We start from the raw sequence: 17,203 nt of genomic DNA on the forward strand, positions 1-17,203 counted from the left end.
ATCAAATAGCTACAGTAGCCTACTTAGCCACTGTTATAACTGTAACTTAAAGCGGGTACAGCCTCAGTGTTCACAGTAAACGAGCGCTGGAAGTTGCACAGAACTTTCACAACATTCAAGTTTGTGCTCAAGTTTGCGCTCAGCAAACCTGAAATTAGCTCAGTGAAAAAATTAGAGGGAACATTACTTATAACCTGTAATTCCATCCAACTGTACATAGGAACTTAGGTACATCTAATATATGATAAAGCAGTAGAAAACTCCCTATCGTTTTAATAGGACCTGTGGCAATTCTTTTATTTGTTGATTTGTGTTTAACAAAGCCAAAGTCACCTGACCATTAAACGTTGACCCATGTATCACCAGTGGATGCGTGCCCGCTGGACCTCAGACCCGTGCTATGCCTTCTACGGGGTGGACGGCTCCGACTGCTCCTTCCTCATCTACCTGAACGAGGTGGAGTGGTTCTGCCCCCCTCTGGCCTGGAGGAACCACAGCAGCCCCCCCACCGTCCACACACACACACGCCAGACCGCCACCACCAAGAGACAGGTGAGACACACACACAGAACCCTTCCTACCATCCATACACACACAGACACCGAACAACCACCATCAAGAGACTGGGAAGAGGGACACACACACTCACACGCAAAGGAAGACGCATACACTCACAAAAGCAGATGCCCGTATACGCACAAGCCCTGCTAAGAGACGCGTGGCTAAAGCTTACATGTTTAAGCACTTACACGCACTAATTCACACTCAAAAGAGCACAGCCACTAGACAAATGAATCTTCAGACTTAGACTGTATAAGCTTGAATGGTAGATATGAAAACACATTCATATGAACGCACGCCCGCCTTCTCTGCTAATTGTTTTACTGTGTTCATCTCTCTCCTCCATCTCCTCCCTCTGCTCTCTCTGCTCCCTCTCCTCCCTCTCATCCCTCTGCTCCCTCCCTTCTCCCTCCTCCCTCTCATCCCTCTGCTCCCTCTCTTCTCTCTCCTCCCTCTCCTCCCTCTCCTCCCTCTGCTCCCTCTGCTCCCTCTCTTCCCTCTCCTCCCTCTCCTCCCTCTCCTCCCTCTCATCCCTCTGCTCCCTCTCTTCTCTCTCCTCCCTCTCCTCCCTCTGCTCCCTCTCTTCTCTCTCCTCCCTCTCCTCCCTCTGCTCCCTCTCTTCTCTCTCCTCCATCTCCTCCCTCTGCTCCCTCTCCTCCCTCTCATCCCTCTGCTCTCTCTCTTCTCTCTCCTCCCTCTCCTCCCTCTCCTCTCTCTGCTCCCTCTCTTCCCTCTACTCCCTCTGCTCCCTCTCTTCCCTCTACTCCCTCTACTCCCTCTGCTCCCTCTCTTCCCTCTCTTCCCTCTCCTCCCTCTCCTCCCTCTGCTCCCTCTCCTCCCTCTCATCCCTCTGCTCTCTCTCGTCTCTCTCCTCCCTCTCCTCCCTCTCCTCTCTCTGCTCCCTCTCTTCCCTCTACTCCCTCTGCTCCCTCTCTTCCCTCTCCTCCCTCTCCTCCCTCTCCTCCCTCTGCTCCCTCTCCTCCCTCTCCTCCCTCTCCTCCCTCTCTCATTGTACTGCTGTATAGCAATCTCCACACGCAGCACAAATGAACTCTTTACACTCAAACATGCAGCTCAGTGCCTGATACTATTTGCAGAACAGTGTTCAAGGCTGAGTCAATATGTGCTGCACATTCCCTTGCACAGCTATTAACCAGGTTCAGAGATACCTACACACAGAGAGATCCCTGAACACAAGGTGTGTGTGTGTGTGTGATCTGTGTGTGTGAATGCTGGATGTATTTGTGTGAATTGTCTGCTGTACTTTAGTATTGAATCGCTTATTAGTGTTAGGCAACATTCCTAATTACATCGGTGATTCTGTTAGCCAGATAATCTAGACCATTTATAACAGGGTCTTTGAGTGAGCATATAGGTGTGTGTGTGTGTGTGTGTGTGTGTGTGTGTGTGTGTGTCTGTCTGTCTGTCTGTCTGTCTGTCTGTCTGTCTGTCTGTCTGTCTGTCTGTCTGTCTGTCTGTCTGTCTGTCTGTCTGTCTGTCTGTCTGTCTGCGTGTGCATGCATGCGTCGTGTGTGTGTTTACATGTGCGTGTGTGATGGACAGAGAGAGAGAGTCTTTTAGACTACACAGTCATAGCCGTTTAACTAGCACAGGTTCCTCCAGAGACTTAGCTTGCAGTACTATCTCCCCAGAGAACACAGGCTGCACACACTCCTCTGAATTACTGTGTTCCTATTGCAGGGGGAATGTGGGAGAGGAGCCTGTGTGGGTAGCTACCATGTAATGCCATATTCAGTATATCTGTAGGCTCGCTCCAGTTGACCTCCTCTCTTCTCATCCTTCCTCCCACACTCTCTCCGTCTCTCACCCTCTTCTTGTGTCTTTCTTCACTACTTACACTCTCTCTGCATCTCTGTAAAGTTATAGGCTTTTATTGTTTTGGATTTTAGATCATATAATTTTTTTGATGATAAAACTGGGGGGAAAAAATTGACCTCTGTCTCTCTCTCTCCCTCCCACTCCCTATAGGCTGCGTTCCGTACAGACCTGTCATCTCTGCTGGACCTGGTTGGCACGGGGAAAGAGTCACTGAGCTTCATGAAGCGTCGCATGAGGAGGCTGGCATCACAGTGGGGCACGGCCGCCCAGCGCCTCCACGCCAAGCTGCGCCAACGCTGGAGGGAACAGAAGAAGGTAGAGATGAGAGAGAGAGAGAGAGAGAGAGAGAGAGAGAGAGAGAGAGAGAGAGAGGTCCTCTTTGGAGGTCGGCTGTCCTCTTTTCAATAGGCAGTTTGTATAAAGACCGCCAACTGCCTTTTGGGGAGGCACCTGGACCAAACACACCCACCCATCTCGGCGATTTTACCCCTTCCAGGGAAGAAGAATGGGACACTTTTACACAGATTTTACTGGCAAGGAATCGCAGACCTCAGCTACGACCTTCCTCAGTAGGCGAGATGATTGGATCCCCGCTCTTTCTCCCAGCTCCTCCAGCGATCTGCTCCTGCTCCGCATCAGATGACCCAGCTTGGTACACCCCACACCTAACAGGCATGAACGTAGGCTGGCTGAACCCAGAACACGGGACTGGATGGCAGTGGTGTAAAAAAGAGTCTCTTCAAAAAGCCACATCCCTTGTGCCAAGCCTGCATAACAGACTCATAAGCCAGTCAAGCTATAGCTATAAGAGGAAAATATGCTTGTCTAAGACCAAACAGCCCGCTCTCCTCATCAATGTGTCGGCTGTGTCGACCCAGCTCGAACCAGTCTCTGGTCTGCTTCAAGCTGGAAATCCCTCTGAAACTCTTGTATCAGACCCCCCCCCCCCCATGGGTGTAAAATCATTTGTCTGTGCCACAGGGTGGAGGCAGCTAGATTATTGGCTAGCTAGATTATTGGCTTCCCCTATAAGACAGCTGAGGCAGCACCCATTTCCACCTTGACAGTCTGGCACACACTTTCTCCACTACACCCTCCCAGTTCTTTTTCTGATAGACATCAGAGCCTAGAAAAACCCCCAGTCTTCATCCCATCTCTGCCCCACTGAATCCCCCCTGGTAACCGTGGAGTGGACCCTATCTGAAGCTGACCTGCCCACAGCGCTTCACTCTTTCCCCAATTGACTCTAGCTGAGGAGGCCCCCTCATACACCTTTAAAGCGTTTGAGAGAACCTTAACATCCTCAGCCCCTGTAATAAAAACTGTCACGTCATCTGCATACACAGACAGTGCTATCGTGGGACCCTTCATTACCCCTGGCACAGAGAAACCAGTAAGCCTCGGTCTTAAAAAACAAAGCATTGGTTTAATTGCCAGACAGTATAACTGTCCTGAAATTGGGCATCCCTGCCTGATACCAATTTGGACGGGGATGGGGCAACTCAACCCCCCCCCCCCCCCCCCTCCCCCACCTTCACCATACATGAGGCACCAGCATTCAGTAAACTCATCCAAGACAAAATAATCCCCAAACCCAAAAGCTTTCATTGTTTTGAACAGGTACTGGTGGTCCACACGGTCAAAAGCCTTCCCCTGATCCAAAGAAAGCAAACCCACATTCACATCAGACAGTTTACAAATGTCTAAGACATCTCTTATTCGAAACAAGTTATCAATAATGGAGCGGTCAGGAACACAGTAAGACTGGTCCTTGTGGACCAACAGCCCCAGATATTCTTTCAACCTGTTTGAGAGACATTTAGATACAATTTTAGATTCTGCACACAGCAATGCAACAGGTCGCCAATTTTTTTGAAGAGCCAAATCCCCCTTTTTTGGCAACAATGAAAGCACAGCGTTGACAGGATACAGGAAGAGAACCCTCATGAAAAGATTCACACACCACTTCATACCCCCCCCCAATAAACCCCGAAATGTGCTTATAGAACTCAGATTGTAAACCATCGGTGCCAGGGGCTCGGCCTGATGAGAGCTGTGTAACTGCAGTGGACTGCTCCTTCAGAGTAATGTCAGAGTCCAAAGCAGCTCTCTGCTCAGGGCCCAATTGAGGAGGTCCATGTAACAACTGTTCAGCACACAGAGAATCACAATCCTCCACCTCATAGAGGGCAGAGTACAAATCCACGGCATGTTGGCGCATTTCACTGTCATCCGTGGTCACCTTCCCATCAGGGCGACGAAGGCAGACCATCTGTTTGCGTTGCTATGTCAACTGTTCTACTGTAGGTAGCATCCATATCCTTGAGGGTAGCAAAGCGAGACCTAATCAAGACACCCTTCACTCTTTCATGGAGAAACGACCTCAGTTCATGTCTCTTGTCCTGTAAGTCCATTAGTCCGGGGTCATTCTGCGTGAGCAACTTCAATTCAATAGATTTGATGTCCTGTTCAAGGGCCCTGATAGTCTCCTTAACTTCAATACCAGAGAGAGAGCGGTATACTGTTGACAAAACACTCGTATTTGGGCCTTCCCAACCTCCCACCATTGTCTCAAGGCCTCAAAATTCTATTTAGTAACACTCCATTTTTCCCAAAACAACAACTTTTCACCAAAGCATCACATCATGTAACCATTTAACATTAAAATACCAGTAAGGTGATGACCTTCGTGGACAGGACAAGTGAATATCAACAGACACATAATGATGATCAGAAAAACCCACGGGAGTAATATCACACCTTCCAACCCTACTACAGTAGAGATCAGATACATACAACCTGTCTAACCTTCCAACCCTACTACAGTAGAGATCAGATACATACAACATGTCTAACCTTCCATCCCTACTACAGTAGTGATCAGATACATACAACCTGTCTAACCTTCCAACCCTACTACAGTAGAGATCAGATACATACAACCTGTCTAACCTTCCAACCCTACTACAGTAGAGATCAGATACATACAACCTGTCTAACCTTCCAACCCTACTACAGTAGTGATCAGATACATACAACCTGTCACACCTTCCAACCCTACTACAGTAGAGATCAGATACATACAACCTGTCACACCTTCCAACCCTACTACAGTAGTGATCAGATACATACAACCTGTCTAACCTTCCAACCCTACTACAGTAGAGATCAGATACATACAACCTGTCTAACCTTCCAACCCTACTACAGTAGAGATCCAAAACATACAACCTGTCTAACCTTCCAACCCTACTACAGTAGAGATCAGATACATACAACCTGTCTAACCTTCCAACCCTACTACAGTAGAGATCCAAAACATACAACCTGTCTAACCTTCCAACCCTACTACAGTAGAGATCAGATACATACAACCTGTCTAACCTTCCAACCCTACTACAGTAGAGATCCAAAACATACAACCTGTCTAACCTTCCAACCCTACTACAGTAGAGATCAGATACATACAACCTGTCTAACCTTCCATCCCTACTACAGTAGTGATCAGATACATACAACCTGTCTAACCTTCCAACCCTACTACAGTAGAGATCAGATACATACAACCTGTCTAACCTTCCAACCCTACTACAGTAGTGATCAGATACATACAACCTGTCACACCTTCCAACCCTACTACAGTAGTAATCAGATACATACAACCTGTCTAACCTTCCAACCCTACTACAGTAGAGATCAGATACATACAACCTGTCTAACCTTCCAACCCTACTACAGTAGTGATCAGATACATACAACCTGTCTAACCTTCCAACCCTACTACAGTAGTGATCAGATACATACAACCTGTCTAACCTTCCAACCCTACTACAGTAGTGATCAGATACATACAACCTGTCTAACCTTCCAACTCTACTACAGTAGTGATCAGATACATACAACCTGTCCAACCTTCCAACCCTACTACAGTAGTGATCAAGAGGTAGAGAGAGGTACAGTAGAGAGAGAAAGAGGTAGAGAGAGAAAGAGGTAGAGAGATCGAGGTACAGTAGAGAGAGAAAGAGGTAGAGAGAGAGGTACAATAGAGAGAGAAAGTGGTTGAGAGAGAGGTTCAGTAGAGAGAGAAAGAGGTAGAGAGAGAGAGAGGTACAGTAGAGAGAGAAAGAGGTAGAGAGAGAGGTACAGTAGAGAGAGAGAGATAGAGAGATAGGTACAGTAGAGAGAGAGAGCGAGATAGATAGAGAGAGAGAGGTACAGTAGAGAGAGAAAGAGGTAGAGAAAGAGAGGTACAATAGAGAGAGAAAGAGGTAGAGAGAGAGGTACAGTAGAGAGAGAAAGAGGTAGAGAAAGAGATACAGTAGAGGGAGAAAGAGGTAGAGAGAGAGGTACAGTAGAGAGAGAAAGAGGTAGAGAGATAGGTACAGTAGAGAGAGAGAGATAGAGAGAGAGGTACAGTAGAGAGAGAGCGAGATAGATAGAGAGAGAGAGGTACAGTAGAGAGAGAAAGAGGTAGAGAGAGAGAGAGGTACAGTAGAGAGAGAAAGCGGTAGAGAGAGAGAGGTACAGTAGAGAAAGAGGTAGAGAGAAAGAGAGGTTCAGTAGAGAGAAAGCGGTAGAGAGAGAGAGGTACAGTAGAGACAGAGAGAGAGAGAGAGAGAGAGAGAGAGAGAGGTACAGTAGAGAGAGATATATAGAGAGAGGTACTCAGAGGAGATCTTCCCCACCCTTGAGGAAGAGACGTGCCATTTCCAGGCCCAGGGAAATGTGCTCATCTGTGGGGACACAAATGCGCGCACAGGAACACTACCTGATCTAACGAGCACACGAGGGGACAGCTTCATTACAGGCCATACTGTTTCTAACTGTCTTAATCTCCCCCATAGAAACAACAGTGACAGCACCATCAACAAAAATGGAAGGGATCTGTTGCAGCTCTGTAGAAGCCTGGGTCTGTACTTTGTCAATGGTAGGTTACGGGGGACTTTTTGGGGAGATTTACCTACTGCTCACCTCTTGGCCACAGTACAGTAGACTATATGATTACAGACATTGACCCCTTCTCTCTCAGCTTATTCACTGTCAAACCACTAACACCTCTGTATGATCACAGCCAAATTACGTTGTTCCTCAAAAGAACATATGACATAATTAAATCAATGTATACTGGCAATACGTGCAGCATGAAAATTGGCAAGAAAAGAACAGAATTCTTTAACCAGGGGTGGGGCCTTCGTCAGGGTTGCAATGTGAGCCCTTCACTCTTCAATGTTTACATCAACGAATTGGCCACTATTCTAGAAAAATCCTCAGCCCCTGGTGTTAGTCTCCACAGTTCAGAAGTTAAATGCCTACTCTTTGCAGATGACCTATGCCTGCTGTCACCCACATCACATGGCCTACAGCAGAGCCTGGACCTGCTAGAGCAGTACTGCCAGACCTGGGTCCTGGCAGTAAACCTCAAAAAGACTCAAATAATGATTTTCCAGAGACGATCCAGATCTCAGGGAATTAGACCAAAGTTCTCAATTGGTACAAACAATATAGAGTACTCTACACACTACAATTACTTAGGTTTAAATATATAGAGTACTGTACACACTACAATTACTTAGGTTTACAAATAAGCTCATCTGGACATCTTAATGAGGCAGTGAATGAACTGAGAGAGAAAACATGCAGGGCATTCTACGCCATTAAAAAGCCAAATCAAATTGAAATACCTATTAAAATTTGGCTTAAACTAATTCAATATGTCATTGAACCAATTGCACTTTATGGCAGCGAGGTGTGGGGTCCACTTGCAAAACAAGATTTCATCAAATGGGACAAACACCCCATTGAAACCCTGCTTGCAGAGTTCTGTAAGATTCTCCTACATGTCCGGAGAAAAACTACAAACAATGCATGCAGGTCAGAATTAGGCCAATATCCACTAATAATAAAAACTCAAAAAAGAGCAATTCAGTTTTGGAAACATCTAAAATACAGTGACCCACTCTCATATCATTACCAAGCCCTGCAATGCCAAGAGCTGAGCAAAGAAAAGAGTCCCCTCATCCAGCTGGTCCTGGGGCTGAGTTCACAAACCTGTTCTACTAACACACTGAAGCCTCAGGACCAGAACATACAATCAATCAGAATAAACCAAATTACAACACAGTAAAAACAAAACTACATTGCTTATTGGGAAACACAAGCACAAACACAAAGCAAAATGCAGTGCTATCTGGCCCTAAATCGACAGTACACGTGGCTAAATATTTGACCATGGTTACTGATCAAAACCTTAGAAAAACCTTGACAAAGTACAGGCTCAGTGAGCACAGCCTTGCCATTGAGAAGGGTAGACACAGGAAAACCTGGCTCCCTGCAGAGGAAAGGCTGTGCAACCACTGCACAACAGCAGAACCTGAGACGGAGCTGCATTTCCTGACAAAATGTCAAAAATATAAAACAATTAGAGAATGTCATTTTCCCACATTTGAAACCCTTATTCAAGGTTTCAAAGACCTCTCTGATGAGGATAGGCTACCCGTCCTGTTGGGGGAGGACACAGAGAGCTGTGGGTTGGCAGCACACTACATTGCTGCCTGACATAAGATGAGGGACAGTGTCTGACAGACCAATCAACCTGCACATGTCCTCTACTGTATGCTTATTGTTATTGTTGAATGTATGGATATTTTGACCCTTGGTTATTGTTGTTACTGTTGTCCCATTGACAATTTTGATTCACATTTTTATTAATTTTTATATTGTAAATATCCAAAATAAGCTTTGGCAATATGTACATTGTTACGTCATGCCAATAAAGCTAATTGAATTGAAAGGTAGAGAGAGAGGGAGGTACAGTAGAGAGAGAAAGAGGTAGAGAGAGAGAGGTACAGTAGAGAGAGAGAGAGAGGTAGAGAGCGAGAAAGAGGTAGAGAGATAGAGGTAGAGAAGGGGGTGGTTGTCTTGTTTTGTTATTGCATTTGCTTGTTGCCACATTCAGTCAGGGAATTCAGTGGTATTCAGTTTTTGCAGATGAAAGAAGGTACATGAAAGAAAGAGTGAAAGTGAGTTCTCCCTTCCCTGTGTTACCACCTTCAATGAATTCAGTTTGCTCTACTATTGTGTCATGCACACTCAGCAACATGATTAAGTAAAGAGTGAAGGTAAACGAAAGTGAAGGGCAGAGAGAGGGAGGACCGGAGAAATCGAAATAAGGAGCGAACGAGAGGTCATAAAAGAACAGACCCTCATCCTTCACTCCTCACATCTGTCTCTGCCCGTTTCTCTCGCTAAAATAAGCCAACAGGCCTCAAATAGGCATCCATCCACATAGAGCCTCCACAGTATTGATTAATGGAGCCGTCTTGTGCCTCAAACGCATGAAATGGATTTGTTATTTTAGATCGGTCCTCTTCTCCTCTCTCTGGCTGTGTGATACTGTGCTATCTCTACACCAGATGGTTCAGTGCTTTAACTGCAGTTTTAGTGCACTGGTCCAAAGCTGTTTATCATGACGTAATTGGTAGACAGAGGCTGTTGTGTGTGCTGATTAATACTGATAGGGGATCAGTGTACAGCCCCGTGAGGGAGTGCTTAATATGTGGATAATATCGGATCTCAGTGTTGACTGTCATTATCTGGTATGCTTGTGTGTCTACCCCACCAGTAGACGACATGTCAGGAACTAAAGAACTAAATAATAAAACACGTGGGAGTCCTCTACAGCGGATTGCAGAAAAGCAGCCTGCCACCGTTTAACTCTGACCCCTGTGCTTCCTATCTTTTCCTCAATCCTGCTCTTCCTCCCTCTCTGCCTCCGTCTCTGACTCTCTCCACTGATGCAATCCCAATTTAGTATTCCTCTCCGGTTCACTTTTTAACCTTCCAATATGTTCTGGGGATTAAATTTTGTTTCCCTTGATTGCATTTGTTTGGTTTGTTTCTTGTGTAAGGAATAACTTCATGGAGCGGAAAGAGAGAGAGAATGGGAGTACGGGAGAGAGCTAGGGAGAGGGAAGGAGAGAGAGACAAAGGGAAAGGGAAGGAGAGAGAGACGAAGGGAGAGGGAAGGAGAGCGAGCTAGGGAGAAGGAAGGAGAGAGAGACAAAGGGAGAGGGAAGGAGAGAGAGACAAAGGGAGAGGGAAGGAGAGAGAGCTAGGGAGAGCGAAGGAGAGAGAGACAAAGGGAGAAGGAAGGAGAGAGAGACAAAGGGAGAGGGAAGGAGAGAGAGACAAAGGGAGAGGGAAGGAGAGAGAGAGAAAGGGAGAGGGAAGTGGAGAGAGACAAAGGGAGAGGGAAGGAGAGAGAGACAAAGGGAGAGGGAAGGAGAGAGAGCTAGGGAGAAGGAAGGAGAGAGAGACAAAGGGAGAGGGAAGGAGAGAGACATAGAGAGAGGGAAGGAGAGAGAGACAAAGGGAGAGGGAAGGCGAGAGAGACAAAGGGAGAGGCAAGGAGAGAGAGACAAAGGGAGAGGGAAGGAGAGAGAGCTAGGGAGAGGGAAGGAGAGAGAGACAGGGAGAAGGAAGGAGAGAGAGACAAAGGGAGAGGGAAGGAGAGAGAGACAAAGGGAGAGGGAAGGAGAGAGACATAGAGAGAGAGAATAACCATTATTTTGCCTGTCAGTGGCAGAAACAGGGACAGGGAAGGGATCCCAGGAGAGCATGGAATAGAGGAGTCTTTGTCTGTGTGTGTCTGTGTGTACCGTTTTACATTTTCTATAGTATATGCCACTCAACGGAGGCTGTTATCCAGAGAGACTTACAGTGCAGTGAGTGCATATATTTCTAGATCATGTATGTGATCCCTGAGGGAATTGAACCCACTACCTTTGGAAAGAGTGGGCTTTCAAAAAGTTCCATTCCTGCTCTGTCGAACCTCTAGACCGAGTGTGTGTGTGTGGACATGTTGAACTATTTTTTGTGGGGACCAGAAGTCCCCACAAGAATAGTTAAACACGATATATGCCACTCAACAGAGGCTGTTATCCAAAGAGACTTACAGTGCAGTGAGTGCATATTCAGTGCATATATTTCTAGTTCATGTATGTGAATAGTAAACAAACAAAAATTTGACCAACTGGGGACATTTTGTTGGTCCCCATGAGGTCAAATGCTATTTATAGGGCGTTTAGGGTTAAGGTTAGAATTAGTCTTATGGTTAGAATTTGTGTTAGGGTTAGAATTACGTTAAGGGTTATGGCTAGGGTTAGGGTTAAGGTTAGGTTATTGGGTTAAGGTTAGGGTTAGGTTAAGTTTAAGAGTACAGGTTGGGGTTAGGTTTAGGGCTAGGGGTTAGGGAAAATAGGATTTTGAATGGGACTGAATTGTATGTCCCCACAAGGTTAGCTGTACAATACTGTGTGTGTGTGTGTGTGTGTGTGTGTGTGTGTGTGTGTGTGAGAGAGAGAGAGAGAGAGAGAGAGAGAGAGAGAGAGAGAGAGAGCGAGAGAGAGAGAGAGTGCGTGTGTGTGTGTGTGTGTGTGTGTGTGTGTGTGTGTGTGTGTGTGTGTGTGTGTGTGTGTGTGTGTGTGTGTGTGTGTGTGTGTGTGTGTGTGTGTGTGTGTGTGTGTGTGTGTGTGTGTGTGTGTGTGTGTGTGTGAGAGAGAGAGAGCGTGTGTGTGTGTGTGTGTTAGAGAAATCCTGACTGACTGACTTACTGTGGGACGCCCCAAAGGCCTCCTAGTGAATTTCAATAATTTCCCTGTCCAGTCAGTTTGAACTAGAACATCACTGAGGCAAACTGTAACAACCCTTATCATTGACGATAATGACTTACTTTTATGCAAAGTTTTAGTCTGAAAGTGATCTGAATTGAAAGAAGGAACTCACCACATCCAACAGCATTTAATACAACACACCTTGTTCAGTTGCACTGAAATACTCAAACACAGAAGCATAGTCCAACACTGAGCGTGGAAATCAAGTATTTCTGGACAAAGAAAGAGAGCTTTGAAGCTCGAAAGCAGTGATAAACAAACTGAATAGAAAGGTGTTTTTAACGATGGAGGAATGGGAATCTCTGCTACGCAGTCGCAGCCTGAGCAACGCTCTTAGAACACGGCGCTATCTAGAACCTAAAGGGTTCTTCGGCTGTCCCCATAGGAGAACCCTTTGAAGAACTCTTGTTGGTTCCAGGTAGAACCATTTTGGCTCCAAGTAGAACCGTTTTGGGTTCCATATAGAACCCCTTCCAACGAGGGTTCTACCTGCAACCAAAAAGTGTTCTACCTGGAACCAAAAAGGGTTCTCCTATAGGGACAGCCGAAGAACCCTTTTGGAACCCTTTTTCTAAGAGCGTATAGGAGAGCTATGGGAGACCAGCATGAACTGCATTTCTCCCTTCAATTCCAGGCTGTTTGATGAGCAGTGTTCACAGTGTCTATGTATGCTGTACTTTACAAAACAATCCTAGCACTTAAACACCCATTATGTGGTGTGTGTGTGTGTGTGTGTGTGTGTGTGTGTGTGTGTGTGTGTGTGTGTGTGTGTGTGTGTGTGTGTGTGTGTGTGTGTGTGTGTGTGTGAGATGACCCCATCACTCTTGGTGTTCCTTAGAGAGTAGACTGACCTCCAACCTACAGTAGCGGGTAAGATACAGTATGCAGCCGTGATGGGACGGGGGTAAAGGGGAGGGTAGAGGCTGTAGTTGGCAGTGCCAGCTTGTGTGCCACCCTCACCCCCCAACCCCCTCACTCAGACATCTGTGCCCTTCGGACTGGCTGGTGGACGGGCAGTGTGTGGGCACGCAGGTTTGTTAGAGCGCAACAGATGCCCGAAGACACACACATACGCACTCGCTCAGGCACGCAAGCGCACAAACCTCCCTACACACCACCAGGTTAAACATTAGTATTCTGCTGGGGTTAGCGCGTTAGCGATGAGTGGAGCTGAGCACTGGAGACACAAAGTATTATAGAGACCTCTTCACTGTAGTGTCATTTCCAGATCTACCACACTCACTCACTCACACACACGTAAAACACAAAGTTTAGACTCACTCACTCACACACTCACTCACACACGTAAAACACAAGGTTTAGACTCACTCACTCATACACTCACTCACACACGTAAAACACAAAGTTTAGACTCACTCACACACTCACTCACACACGTAAAACACAAGGTTTAGACTCACTCACTCATACACTCACTCACACACGTAAAACACAAAGTTTAGACTCACTCACACACTCGTAAAACACAAAGTTTAGACTCACACACTCACACACACACACACACACACACACACACACACACACACACACACACACACACACACACACACACACACACACACACACACACACACACACACACACACACACACACACACACACACACATATATAAAACACAAAGTTTAGACTCACACACTGACACATTGACACACACACTTTCAACACCTCCATTAGTTTAGGCCCTCACACACTGCGACACACACTTCATTTGACACACACGTACCCATACACACACACACATCAAGGTCACCGACTTGTCAGCGATATACATCGGCCACAGAGCAGGTGCTGTTCCCCTATTTCCTCCCTCTGCAGCTTCACAGATCTTCCTCATACTGCGCTCCACTCCACCACTCCACTCCACCAAGGTTAGGGTTAGGGCAAGGGTAAGAGTACAGGTTGGGGTTAGGTTTAGGGTTAGGGGTTAAGGAAAATAGGATTTTGAATGGGACTGAATTCTATGTCCCCACAAGGTTAGCTGTACAATACTGTGTGTGTGTGTGTGTGTGTGTGTGTGTGTGTGTGTGTGTGTGTGTGTGTGTGTGTGTGTGTGTGTGTGTGTGTGTGTGTGTGTGTGTGTGTGTGTGCGTGCGTGCACGTGCGCGTGCGTGCATGTTCAATCTCACTCCAAAGTCCCTATCAGCAATAGACATTCTCTTTGCCATTCCTACAGTCACTTTATCCCTATTAGAGACTATGCCAATTATATTGTAGCAGTGGCACTGAGAGTGCAAGATGGGGGGGAGTTGATTTAACACCATAGAAGGTGTAGCAGTGTGTGTAGGTGGTAAGATGGTGTGTAAGGGCACAGGGAAGCAGGTAGATGAGTTGAAGACGAGGTATTCTCTGTTCTTTCACCGTCTTGTCTCGTAGATGTCTTTGCCTCTGGATCCATTGTGGTTTCCGGGTGTCGAGAGTGTTCTTCCTGCTTCGTTCCTTGGGTTCTTTTTGCTGTTAGTGTGAGACACAGACGCAAAGGGACGCACAAATGTTCACACATACGTGTGCCCACAAACACAGACCCTCTGTGACTGGCAGAAGTCCACTGTATAAACAGATACCTCCATATGCATGTTCAGACTCCCTCCTTAGGAGGGTAACAGGGGTGAGATAACTGTGTCTCTGTGTGTGTATGCGTATTCAGACTCCTTAGAGGGTAACAGGGGTGAGATAACTGTGTCTCTGTGTGTGTATGCGTGTTCAGACTCCTTAGGAGGGAACAGGGGTGAGATAACTGTGTCTCTGTGTGTGTATGCGTGCAGCTGTCTATAGGTGTCAATGGTGTAATTTCGGATCAACGCTGCAAGGCAAACGCAGCGTTCCATTGGAAATGAATGTACTTCTGGTGTACCAAAACACAACGACGCTGTCGGTGGGATCGAGGCGTTACTACATGAACATACAACCGTCGAGAATCACTGCAGACTCCCTTTTCAACAGAAAACCGAATTCAAGGTTAAATATCAAGGTTACGTTTCCAACGTCATTCCAGTATGTTTCATGAAGCTGCCTCCCATTTTTACTTCAGTGGAGGGGAACTAACTTTGGCAAATTGAGATGAACGCTACCCATTAGCCAAAAGTCAAATCCCTTTTTCTACAGTACCACACCAGTACTACCAGAGCCAACCCATTAGGTTCCTCACTCAGCAATAGAGTGCCGTTGCCAGCGTGTGAACTGTGAAATTCGTCCCTCCACACTAGTGTTTCTGCATTAGTGCGTGGTTGCCAGATCTGCGTGATATCCCCCATTTTGGCCAAAGGCATTCTCGGGGCCGAAGCCTTCTGCCATCTGCCACCCAAACTGTAATTTAATTGCACTTAACTTTTTTATGAAGCACACGTTTAATATAGGAAGCTTATTAAATCAGGGTGATATTTAATTTCATACCAGTCGCGTTTTTGCTGGCGCTCGATTCGCTATGCATCCCATAGACACTCTTTTGACACGCACGCGCGCACACACACACACACACACACACACACACACACACACACACACACACACACACACACACACACACACACACACACACACACACACACATATAGGGGCTTAGAAGCCAGCAGAGATGAGACATGGAGAACTGGTATAAGCTGGTTTTGAAGTTTGTCTATGGCAGGGATGTTTCTCTGGGTCTGTGTTTTACTGTGTGTCTGTTTCAGAATCTATTTCCATCTCCTGTCTTTGATGGCCGTTGTGTATTCTTGTTTTCATCCTAATTACTTTTTAATAACAGACTACTTTTTAATTCGACCTGGGCGACCAGGAGTGTGAAATCGTTTTCTTATTAATGAGACATATCAATCTCATCAGGATCATTAATTCCACTCTTTTGAATTTCGTTCCCTCTGTTCTGGCGCTCATACAATCTGACGGGAGATGGCTAGAGGAGGAGGAGAAGGAGGAGGAGGAGGTGGTGGTGTGTGCCAGTGTTGTTGTTTAGCATCCTGCCAGCCGCTGACTGACTATGTGACTTTTAGCACATGATTAGACAGTGACTCAGGCAACACACACACAGGACAGAGAGAGAGGAAAAGGGAGGATGAGAGGAGGGAAAGAGGGGTAGCAGAAAGAGAGAGAGAGAGAGAGAGAGAGAGAGAGAGAGAGAGAGAGAGAGAGAGAGAGAGAGAGAGACGAGGATAAAACAGCCTCCAGGAACTTAATGAGGTGTGCCCCGCTGCGTGGAGAAAGGGCTGTTAATCACACACGCACTCTCTTTCTCACACACACACACACATTCTCGCTCTCACACATACACACATACAAGCACATACACACTCACACACCCACTCTGTTTCACATATACACACACACTCTCTCACACCACATACACACGCACTCTTTCACACACACACTATCTTTCTCACACACACACACTCTCTTTCTCACACACACACACACACTCTCACACACACACACACACACACACACACACACACACACACACACACACACACACACACACACACACACACACACACACACACACACACACACACACACTCTCTCTCGCTCTCACACATACACATACACACATACATGCACATACACACACACAACCACTCTGTTTCACATATACACACACACTCTCTCACACCACATACACACACATACAAACTCACATACACACAAACTCACCACTCTCATAAGCTCATTATGTAAAAGCCAGTGAAAGTTTGTCTCAGTATGTCTATCTGGGGCAGAAGGGCTTTTCATGCTGTGTTAGCTCGTCAGAATTACTCTGCACAGCACCTCTCTGACATGACTGACTCTGGGATGCATCCCAAATGGTGCGCTATTCCCTTCATAGTGCACTACTTTTAGTAGTGCACTATGCAGGGAATAGGGAGCCATTTGGAGTGCAAGCCTCTGTCAAATACACAGTAGGGATGTGTTCTGTCTCTGATACCATAGTGTATTATTACAGTGAGAGTCGGATGTATGATTAACAGTAATGTAGGCAGATGTCCATTGTCTATTGAACACTATAGAAATTCTAGGGAAAATATTTGATAGGTTGAGGATGAACATGTGCTCTTGTGTGTCTGATGCTAATTACTCTATTTTATTACAGCTACAGTTGGATTCTGAACTGATATAAATGAT

The 17,203-nt window shown here is 46.2% G+C and overlaps 1 protein-coding gene across 2 annotated transcripts in view; it reads left to right on the forward strand.

Moving 5' to 3' along the window:
• The window catches only part of LOC106588199 (alpha-1,6-mannosylglycoprotein 6-beta-N-acetylglucosaminyltransferase B), a 162,913-nt gene that overhangs the window by 65,162 nt on the left and 80,548 nt on the right, over positions 1 to 17,203 (forward strand). For both annotated transcript variants that reach the window (XM_014176958.2, XM_014176968.2), the window contains exons 6-7: positions 367 to 552; positions 2,551 to 2,715. In XM_014176958.2, the coding sequence (XP_014032433.1) occupies positions 367 to 552; positions 2,551 to 2,715 (351 nt within the window). The remainder of the gene's footprint in view (positions 1 to 366; positions 553 to 2,550; positions 2,716 to 17,203) is intronic.

This window comes from Salmo salar, chromosome ssa02 (assembly GCF_905237065.1).
Source record: "Salmo salar chromosome ssa02, Ssal_v3.1, whole genome shotgun sequence".
Lineage (NCBI taxonomy): Eukaryota > Metazoa > Chordata > Actinopteri > Salmoniformes > Salmonidae > Salmo > Salmo salar.